The sequence below is a fragment of the Taeniopygia guttata genome, chromosome 7 (genome assembly GCF_048771995.1).
Source record: "Taeniopygia guttata chromosome 7, bTaeGut7.mat, whole genome shotgun sequence".
Lineage (NCBI taxonomy): Eukaryota > Metazoa > Chordata > Aves > Passeriformes > Estrildidae > Taeniopygia > Taeniopygia guttata.
In genome coordinates this window covers 11,106,185-11,116,442 of record NC_133032.1, presented here as the reverse complement: position 1 = coordinate 11,116,442, position 10,258 = coordinate 11,106,185, and the positions used below count along the sequence as shown (strand labels likewise).

General features: G+C 58.5%; 1 protein-coding gene across 6 annotated transcripts; it reads right to left on the bottom strand.

The window, feature by feature from the left end:
* Positions 1–74: 74 nt before the first annotated feature.
* Positions 75–10,255, bottom strand: PLCD4 (phospholipase C delta 4). Of its 6 annotated transcripts, none has more exons than XM_072932082.1 (16): positions 9,573–10,255; positions 6,945–6,994; positions 6,438–6,596; positions 5,728–5,956; positions 5,375–5,504; positions 4,820–5,051; positions 4,216–4,417; positions 3,808–3,952; positions 3,227–3,379; positions 2,764–2,904; positions 2,248–2,404; positions 1,793–1,909; positions 1,334–1,512; positions 1,075–1,210; positions 870–983; positions 75–706 (listed from the first exon to the last, which is right to left on the bottom strand). In XM_072932082.1, exons 2-16 carry the CDS (start codon positions 6,967–6,969, stop codon positions 600–602), a joined length of 2,226 nt encoding a protein of 741 aa, XP_072788183.1. In that variant the 5' UTR covers positions 6,970–6,994; positions 9,573–10,255; the 3' UTR covers positions 75–599. The 6 variants fall into 6 exon arrangements, with proteins under 6 accessions (XP_072788183.1, XP_030134187.2, XP_072788185.1 ...); XM_030278327.4 differs by having other exon boundaries at positions 834–983; positions 9,573–9,752; XM_072932084.1 differs by having other exon boundaries at positions 834–983; positions 6,945–6,997; positions 9,573–9,749.
* Positions 10,256–10,258: the final 3 nt, after the last annotated feature.

The following is a 10,258-nucleotide window of genomic DNA, read 5'->3' as shown; positions in this document are numbered from 1 at the left end:
CCCACAGGGAAGGAGCACAAACCCAAGCTCAGCTCTTCATCTCTCCCCAGCACTATTGCACCCGGACCCGAAGCTGTTTGTCACTGAACAATTTATTAAGTTGCTTACAGAGAAAGGATGGGGTAAGGGTTAATTTGGGGCTGTAGGGGCCAAGGGATGTGATGAGGCTCTGCAGGGTTAGGGGGCAGTAAGGACCAACTCTACTCCCAGCCGTGCCCAGCCCTGGGGTTTGCTCAGCTCCAGCCTTGCTCCCCTGACTGGGAGGGGACCAGCCCCTGCAGCAGAGCTGGGCCACACACCATCTCGCTTCCTCCCCACAGTCAACGTGGGCCAGGGCAGGGTGCCTGTGGAGGGTGCAGGGAGCTGCAGTGGCATAGACCCCACACTCATGCATGGGCAGCAGCATCCTGAACCTGGAAAGGGGAGGTCAGTGCTTTTTCCCAGCCCTCGGAAGCTACTGCAAAGGGAATCACAGCAGCAACAATGACACAGGGATGACAGAAACAGCTCAACAAGAGGGCAAGGTGGTTGGCTCTGTGGCCCCAGCTACTTGGTGCTGGCTCTATGGCTTCCATCTGGGTGCTGCTCACCGCACGAGCTCAGTCCTGCTCAGGGCCAGGTGGCTCAGTGATGCGGATGTGGACAAAGAGCGAAGAGGGTGGGATGCTGGTGCCATCCTTTGAGAGGAGATGGATGTGCCGATATCCTGCAGGAAGGACAGCAAGGTTCTGGCTAACTGGAATCCCACCCTCCTCTTTAGTATCCAGCTGAGTCCCAGACATGCTTGCAGGGCTGTTCTGGGTGCCCAAAACCACTGGGTAGCAGCCACTCACCAGGTTTGATGTTGGCAAATGCTAGGGTGAACTGACCCACAAAGTCATTCCTGGAAGTCTTGTCATAATCCTCCACCACAAAGCGAACGAGGGCCAGCTCAGGTACGTGGAGCTGAAACTGCAGTGTCTCATCCCAGCAGGGGTTAAACCCTGGGAAGAGAGAGCAGGTGCTGAGAGAGTGCAGGACAGCAGGGACTGTGCCTGGGCACAGCAGGGGCCCTGGTACCGCTGTGGGTCTCACCATTGTTCTCGATGTACTTGGTCTCCTGGTGCGCCTGGTCCGCGGGGACCCCATAGATCTCCACACGCACCAGTGGGTCAATGATGGCTCCCTCCTTGCTGTTGGCCACTTTGGGCAGCTGCTGCCCACTGATTACCTGCAGGGCCAAATCTATCTTTTGTGAGGCTACTTGGCTCCAACAGTGTCCCCATCTGTCTGGGACCAGCAGAACCCCAAGACAGTGTTACAGCTTCCCCAGGGTCTCTCTACAGCCCTGTACCTGGATTGTCAGGGTGATGGGGCCAGGGCCTTCCCAGCTCCTGGGGTCACTGGGGTTGAAGAGAGTCTCCTTGTCCCTCATGAAGGGTGGTTTGAGCACATAGCCACAGTGGCCATTCTGGCTGAAGAGTCCGTCACACAGGTCCATCTCCATTCCAGCTGTCTGGAAGTTCAAGGCCACTGGAGGGAGGTGGCAAGGAAAAGGGTTCAGAACAGCTTAGAGATACCACACTCTGCTTTGAGCTGAAAACCAGCCTGTCCCCATAGCTAGAGAGATGTGGAGTTGCATAGGGGAATAGGTGATAATGCTTGAACACCCCCAGGGCACTGCAAGAGCCAGCAACCTGACCTGGCTCCAGATGGAGTTGTAGCTGGCACTAACACAGGTGTTGAGGGTGGCATTTAGCACAGGACTTGGGGCATCTCCCCAGCCCACAGCCCTGCTGCACCCTGGCCATACCGATCTGGCACCCCACGTTCCACATCTCCTGGGGACTGTAGTTGGAGGAGTCAGTCCTCATCCCACTGGGGTAGATGCGTGTCAGCTGCCAGGCATTGTGGCGAACAAACTCATTTCCTAGGGATAGAGCAGGAGGCCCACTTGTGGGGTCATTCTCTGGCCTATACGGTCACCCACATGTACTCTCCATCCATCCATCCATCATCCATCTATCTATCTAAACACCAATTCTCATCCCTCTCCCTGCTCAGGCATCCAGATGTCCTGCCTTGTTTTCTAAGCCAATAACCTCATCATCTAGCAGAGCCAAACCCACAGTACAGCCCTACTGGACCCTGTTTCTCCCAGACAGGAAGGGAACCCCAATGTCTGGAGGCTTTGGCTCCCCACGAGGAAGCCATCAGCCCCCTCTACTCTGTCCCAGTCACCTGGTGCCACTGCTCCCCTCATCTCACCTTCATCCCGGATGAGCTTCCTGGCCTTGGCTTCAGAAAGGGAGGAGATCTCAGAGGGCCGGGAATGGCTGCGGGCCTCCTGGAAGCCCCGGAAGGGCACATTCTTGCAGTAGATGACACAGTCAGACAATGCTTGTGCCAAGGTCTCCTTGTCCTTCTGCAAGGCAGAGCCATGTTGGGTCCCTCCTGATGGGAGCACCATCCACCAGCACTCACCCAGGCCAGGGGCTGTAGAGCCAAGGCAGGAAAGAGCAGCCGAGGGTGTGCTGGTGGGTGGCAGCATCCCTACTATGAGCAGTATTCCTGCCAGGAATAGAGCAAGCAGGGGACCTCCAGTGTGTGCCACCACAACAAAGAGAGGGCTGGCATGGCCAGGGGCAGAAAAGGCTGTCCTCCCTGCCTGGTGATGTCTCTGCAGTCTCTGTCTCTCCTCTATGCAGTAAGATGTCACCACAGCTCATAGCTGTGTCCAGGAGCTCAGCTCTCCCAGCTGGTCCCCAGCCTGGTCCCACTTACCTTTGCCCTCCGCCTCTCCTCCTCTGCCTCTGCCCCATTGTCATCGTCAGACACCTCAGGCACCTCATCCCCTGGCCCATCCAGGGTGTCCTCCAGCCGCCCAATCTTCTTCCCCTTCAGCAAGATCTTGTGCTTCAGCTCCTGTGGGGTTGAGGACAGAGAAGTACCTTGAGCTACCCAGTGCCTTGTGCCCTGGGATCCTGCACTGCTGGAGGCCAGCACAACCAGCTCCCATCAGTACTCAGAAGGGGATGGGGTAGGGGGGTTTTGTCTTGTTCTGCAGGACATGGGTGGGGACAGCCTTGGCACTTCTGTGAACATGAGGACACAGGACCCACCCCCAGTGTCCTCAAATGCTCCAGTGGAGCAGGAGAATGCTGGAACAGGTTGGCCCATTCTCTGAACAGCAGATCCTCTCTCAGGCAGGACAGAGATGCCCTGCACAGCTGTGCTCTGCCCATACCTCTGGGGATGGGAGCTGGGTGGGGACATGCCCATCGATGGTAGTGGTGAGGAGCTGTTCCCCCAGGATGTCCTTGAGCTGCTGGGCCAGGACCTCCTGCTGCTCCATGCTGCAGTGGTTCTCTAGGGACAGGATCACCGGGTAGTCCGAGGTCTGATGAACAACATGCACACCTGGAAATAAGCCTTGGTGGGGCTGGTGAGCTCTCACGAGGGCTTCATCCAGGCGTGATCAGTGCCAGGATGGAGCCCCTTGTGTCTTTCACCTCTGAGACCTTCATACCCCTCCAATCCCCCAGTATCCCCCACATCCCATCTCACCTCTGCACCCCCAACAGTCCATGTCTGCATGAGCCTCCAACTCCTGGCACAGCACAGTGCAGGCTGTAGATCAGACCCCCAGTACTATCCCCCTGAAAGTGACACAGCCACCCTCCTCCCCGCGGTGTGACCAGTCCTGCTGTCCTGCTACATCACCAGGAACCTCAGTACCACTCCCCCTCCAGGGACCCACCACTGCCATGTAGCCTCACCCACCAAGGACCACCCACAACCACCAGCACCTGGGGAAGGGTGCTTTACCTTGAAGGCGTACTTCCCCAGGGTGCTCACCACCTCCCGGAAGGGGATCTTGGAGGTGAAGGTGTGGCCATGGTACACCATGGGCTCCCCGTTTGGCCCGTCCCAGCAATCCACCTCCAGGCACCGGCAGCCTCGTTTCAGAGCCCTGGGGGTGGGTTGTCACCCCTGGAACCCTGCGCTCATCCAGGGCACCAGCTCCCTGCCCTCCCCTCTGCCCATGTCACCCCTGAGGGACCAGGGGACACCCACCAAGGGTGGGGATGCTGCTGCATGCAGGGCATGGCCAGAGGAGTGCTGGACCACAGAGGAGCAAAGGAGCTTCTGGGGTTTACCCTATGGAGCTGCTCAGGACATGGCACTGGGGTGGGAGGGTGTTGGAGGGCATGTGGAAGGGAGCAGTGCCTTTACCTGATGTAGCCCTCGATGCTGCTGTGGCCCCGGATCTGATCCTCTATCAGGTAGGTGTTGTGGGAGGAGGAGATGAAGTAGTGGCAGAGTGGCTGGCTCATGTCCTGCCACAGCCCCCGGTGCTGGGGGTTGAAGATGGAGCCCTCCGGGGAGCAGAGGTACATGAGGAACCCATCAACACTCAGCACATGGCGGGCCCGGGCTGCAGGCACAGGGGGAGGTTCAGCAACAGCCAGGGACATGGAAGAGACAGAATGGGGACAAACAGGGCTGCTTGAGGCTCCCAGAATCCCTAAACTGATGGTCACAGCTGCTGCCAGAGTCTGGGGAATAGAAAGATGCAGCAGGGCAGTGACTTTGGAAAGGTGGGCAGTGGATCCCAAAGTTGGTGCTTGCACGCCATGGGTGGTCAACCTTCTACACAAAAATGGTCCAGGAATGGACCAAATAAAGGAGAACTGCACCGGATCACACCTTGTGAGTCTTCCTCTTGTGCCTGTTTATACCAGGCTGGGGCTGGGAACGCTTCCACCATGGGACTGTGAGTTTGTGACCCTTCCTTGCCCCCAAGCAGAGCACAGCTGATGTCTGAGCCCGCTCTCACCTGTCTCTGATGGTTCATACTTGTCAATGAGCTCCATGGCCAACTCCTCTGTGCACTCATCCTCCAGCTGCTCCTCCCGCAGGAAATCCACGAGCTCCAGCAGTGTCAGCTTCTTTCCATCCTCAGAGTATTCCCGGAAGAGGCTCAGCACCTCCTCACGCTGCGTGAGAGCCTTGTAGAAGAGTACAAATTCCTCCCCTTCCAGTGTCCCCGACTCTGACTTGTCAGCATCCTGTTTGCAAGGGAGCTCCCTCAGCATCCAGATGGGGCAAAACAGGGTGTCTTGGCCACCAAAGTGGCTGTGGGAGGATTCTCCCACCTCAAAGAGAGGGCACAGAAACTCCACACCAGTGACAGTGGCAGGCATTGATCAATGAGGGAACAGATGAATGGGCAGATGGATGGATGGATGGATGGATGGATGGATGGATGGATGGATGGATGGATGGATGGATGGATGAAAGTGACCTCCTTTTGCAAGGAGGTATTGTACAGCTTGTTCCAGTCCCTCCAGACCCTCTCCAGTCCCACCAGGCTCTCAGGTGCAGTGCTTACCTGGAAAAGCCGCAGGGCATGATCCTCATTCATGTCCACGTTCATCATCTTCAGGAGACGCTGCACCTCCTTGAAGTTCATGCGCCCATCCTTATCCTTGTCAGCTTTCTGGAACCAGTCACGAATCCATGTGCGGGAAACCAGGGCAAATGTTAAGGGAAAGGACCTTGACTATGAGAAAAGGGGCTGGGTAGTATCAGAGGGCATCTTTTCCTTTTCCTGTGCCCTGCACTGCTGCAGATGGTGAGACCCATAACAGCTACGCACATGCTGGGGTAAGGCTGAAGATACAGGGCCTGGGGGGCGATCAGCAATGGGCGTAGGGGACAGAGTGGTGCTCTCAGGAAGGATATTGGTCTATCTTCTCCCTTTGGTCCATGGTGGTGGCCACCTCGATGAGCTGACGTAGGCCCTGTACCCAGCACTGTGCCTCCTCTGCCGAGCCAGCAACAAGGTCCAGGTTGCCACGACGGCCGTAGAAGACAATGGTGAAGCAGCGCTCAGGAGGGAACTCCTCAGCCACACTCTGCAGCACCTCCGACTGGTGCCCTTCCCGCACCGTCTCCACATCGCTGATGGAGACTGGGGCAGAGGAAGGGGAGGCCTGTCTGTAGGAGACAAGGACCACAGGGCAAGGGGCACCGCCCACAGACATCTTCCAGTCATTCCTTCTTTCACTCCATCCATCCATCCATCCATCCATCCATCCATCCATCCATCCATCCACTGAGCTAGATATCTATCCATTTACCACTGAACTATCAGGTCAGCCAGTCATCCATCTGCCCCTCTGTCTGCTTACTTCTGCACTGGAATTCCAGAGGTTCCATTTGTATCAGCTGCAATTTCTACTCAGCCCTTTTGACCCATGGGTCCTGCTGGGGGCAGGATATTTCATGGAGAGGTGTGGGTGAGAAGAGATCACACATGCATGCAGAGCCTTTCTTCAATCCCCCAGCACCCTTAGCAAGCATGGCCAAAGAATCTCCATACCTTCACATCCCTGTTCACTCTTAAAACCTACTGATGGCCTCATGGCCAACACACAGCAGTTGGTACTCACAGGCAGACTCAGTTTTGCCTGTCCTCTTGGACTGGTACCAGATGGTCATGCAGTCTTCCTGCAGCTTGAAGTAACGCTGCTTCTTCCAGCTCTTGGACTTGACTTTACGCATCAGAGTCCCCTGCTGCATCTGCTCCAGCGTGTCTGTGAGCTGGATGCCTGGGGGCAGCACGGCCTGCATCACTGAGGGTGGGGGTATCCAGGTGCTGCACCCTGGTACTTTGCTTCCTCTCATCTCTGGGGTCACACATGATCCCTCAAGCCGTTAGGGAGGAGGGACAAACCAGAAACAAACACCCTTCACCACGAGAGGTGCACAGGGTAATTCCCCATCAACCCTTCCCATCCACCCATGGTGCTTCCAAGCCCAGACCCCAATGGCCATGGTAGGTAGGTATGCTTCTGAGTGCAGCAAGGTGAGCCCAACCCAGAAGCCAGATTTGCCTCGGCATAAATCCAGATGGCCCAATGCCCTGCCCTGCACCCATCCTCCGCTGGGGCACTCACGGGCGTTGCACAGCAGCGATGCCATAGCTCTGCCTTCTCCACGCTGGCAGCTGCTGGGGAGAGAAGAGAGAAGGTGGCTGGGGGAAGCAAGGTCAGACCCTCATGCTGTGCCAAGGTTCCGCCGAGTGGGCTCCAGCCATACCCACGTGTGTGCAAGGTGTGTGTGCCCCTGCCTGCATCTGAGTGCACCTGTGTCTGTCTCCTGCTGGGTCATTGCATTCCTTAAGTGTCGAGTTCACACCGCCATACTCATGCAATATTAATCTGTGTTACCGGGAAGCTGGAGCTCAAAAGGTGTTGGTGGAAAACAGAAAAACTTGCCAGCGCTGACGCCCCACAGCCCAGCGGGTACTAGAGCCCTGCTGCTCCCAGGTAAGAAGCAGCCCCTGAAATGAGGAAAATTGCTCTGGCAGTGCCCAAGAACACCTCCAGCACCTAGGAAACAACTCCAACCAGCAAAGTAAGGAAGAGGCACAGCTGTGACAGCAAGGAAGAGCAATGACCCTCAGCTCCTACAGCTTCTTCTCCCCAGGGAATACCAGCACCCCAGGCAGTGACTGCACCGGCAGCTGTACAGGGAGCACATGGCAGTGAGAGGGACTATAAATACTACTGGACAATGAGGCTTTGATTAGGCTGTTGAGACTTTAATTACGCTGACAAATCACTGGATGTGCCTATCACCCAGGTGCTGGAGCTGGGCCCTGGAGGAGCGGATGCCACAGCTGGTGGGGCTGGGATTTGGGTGCAGGAGGGGACCCAGGGTCCCTGGAAGCAAAGGGCTCTGTGCCAGGGTGCAGGGGTGGCAGCTGTGCCCTAGGTCCCTGACTCAGCACAGGCACCGGTTGTGCAGGGCTGGGAATAGCCGGTGCCGTCAGCGTGCAGGCAGCTGCCAAGCCCAACTGCCAGACCCTTGTGGGCTCTCAGGCCAGACAGCAGCCATCTCCTGTTCCGTGTGGCTCAGCAGGGCAGAACAGCACTGCTCAGGGCTGTGGCCCTGCTCTTGCAAGACACCCCTGTCGTGGAGCAAGCTGTGGCTATTTGGCTGTCTATAGGGCACATAGGGATCATCTGTCCGCTCCTGTGGACCTCACATGTTGCTGGAGACAGGGAGTAGCTGGGGTGCCATCCCAAATGCCTTCCACTAGTGCCCAGTGCTGGGGCTGTGCTTTCCCAACACTGGTCCTTCTTGCAAGGCTCAGACTGCAAGGACTTGCTGCAGTGCCTGTATCCCCCCACATCCAACCCACAGGGCACTGACCCACTTGGCTCAGGAGTGTCCGCACCCAAAAATGGGGGGAAGCCCTGTGCTTCTCTTGTGCCCTTCAGAGTTGGTGCCCTGATGCTGGCTAGCACAGCTCCAGGAGTGCCCCACATCTACCCCCCCACAGTGTGCTCTCATCCCCTGCACCCCATGGCCCTCAGGGAACCAGGGGGAACAACTCCAGTCACCCATCTGCTTGCACCCTCCTGTTTTCCAGCAACACCCAGCCTGGCACAGCCACTTCACAGGGCCATAGCTCCAGGTGCTCAGCAGCTCTGCAGCCCCTGTGCCGCAGCAGATGAGGGAGATGGGCATGTCTTAGGGAAGCTGGGGTGGCACCAGAACTGGAGAAGCAGGGAGACATGCTGGACGGGGACAAAGATGGGCTCAGTGCCACCAACAGTTCTGTCCTCTTGGCACCCTGCCATGCATGTGTACAAGGTGGCAGCATGCAAAGGGGCAGCTCGTAGCCCTTGGGCCCATTAACCACACTGAGAGTTTGGAGCTCAATTTTTCCCCCAGTGCCAGCCCTGCCAGGCTCCCAAGTCCCAACCATGGAGCAGTGCCTTCCCCACAAATGCAGCAAAGAAGGAATGAGCCCTTCCAATCCAATGAAGCACAAGGAAGCACAAGGAAGAGCATTTGGGTGCAAGGACACATCAGTTCTATGCTCTCTTGTTGTGCAAGGGACACCATGAGCCCCTCACAGTCTGGCCCCATGCAGACGCCCTTGCCCCAGTCTGAATTACATTGTTGAGCCAAGCGGGAGGAGAGCCAGGGTTGCAGAAACCCAAGCCGAGAGCTTCCCGCAGGGCAGCTGCCTGCTGCCAGAACAGCCCCAGCTAGCCCAGCACACTCTGAGCCACCGCAGCGTCTCTCCTGGTGGTGACAGGCCCCAGCAGAGCTGGAGGGACAGTGAGTGTGAGCAGCCCCCAGCCGCTCCAGTGCAGAGTCGCCCGGCAGAATAAAATGCCACCATGCAGGTGAGCGTGCCAGAACAGGGACGGATGACCCCTCACCCCCCTTCAGACACTCCCCACACCTCGCTGCCCCGGTGTGCTTACAAACCGCGCTTGTCTAGAGCTTTGCTCAGCCGGCAGCTGACGGGGGGCAGAAGGGCTTGGAGGCGAGGCGAGGAACAGACAAGGGGCTCGGGGATGGGGCGGCAAGGAATTTGGGGCTCAGGGGACAAATCACACCTTATGGCAAAGGAGACAAAATCGCCGGCACTTCTGTCCCGCGCCACCCCAACCGTGCAGCCGCTCCGCGGCACCGCAGCCCGAGAGAGGGGGTCCCAGAACCTGGAGATCGCAGCCCCGCACCCGCCGTCGCCCCCTCCCCTCCGCAGGACGCCCGGTCCGTACCCGCTCTCCGCTGCCGCTCCGCCGCGCTCTGCTCCGCCGGTGCTCTGCCGCCAGCAGCCGCACGGAGCCGGGGCCGCCCGCCCCTCGGCAGCGCCTGGGCAGCGAGCGGGCCCTCCCCCGGCCCCCCGCCCCCGGGGCGCCCCCGGCCCCGCACGCCCCGCAGCCGCTGCCTCCCAAGGTCGTTTCGGATTAAGGTCACGCCGCTCCCGAGGCGGAGCGGGGCGGGGGGGGCAGATAAAGAAGGCGGCGGAGGGGCCGGCAGAGGTGGGAGCACCCTGCGGCGCCCCTCGTTTGGGGTCGAGCCCCCATTCTTATCCTCCAGTTGAGTCTGTCTGTCCCCAGATCCGCTTGAACCCGTAGGGATCCAAGCTGGGGCAGCCTTAGGGCAGGCCGAGCTGGGGGCAAAGCGTGAGGGGCAGGGACCAAACTGTCGGGTGGGCGATGCTCTGACAGACCCGGACGCCGGGGGAGTGCGGAACGCTTGCAAAGACGCTCCAGAGAGCCAAGTGCTCTCTCCCGGGCAGGCTCGCTGCCTTCCTGCAAAGCGAAACAGAGCGGCATCCCCTCCACGCTACCTGTCCCAGAAGACATGCGGCGCCACAGGGACGCAGCCAGTTCCCGCTGGGAAAAGGCCACTCTTTCACGCTCATATCCTCAAGACGGCACATCCCGCCCTTCCTCCCATC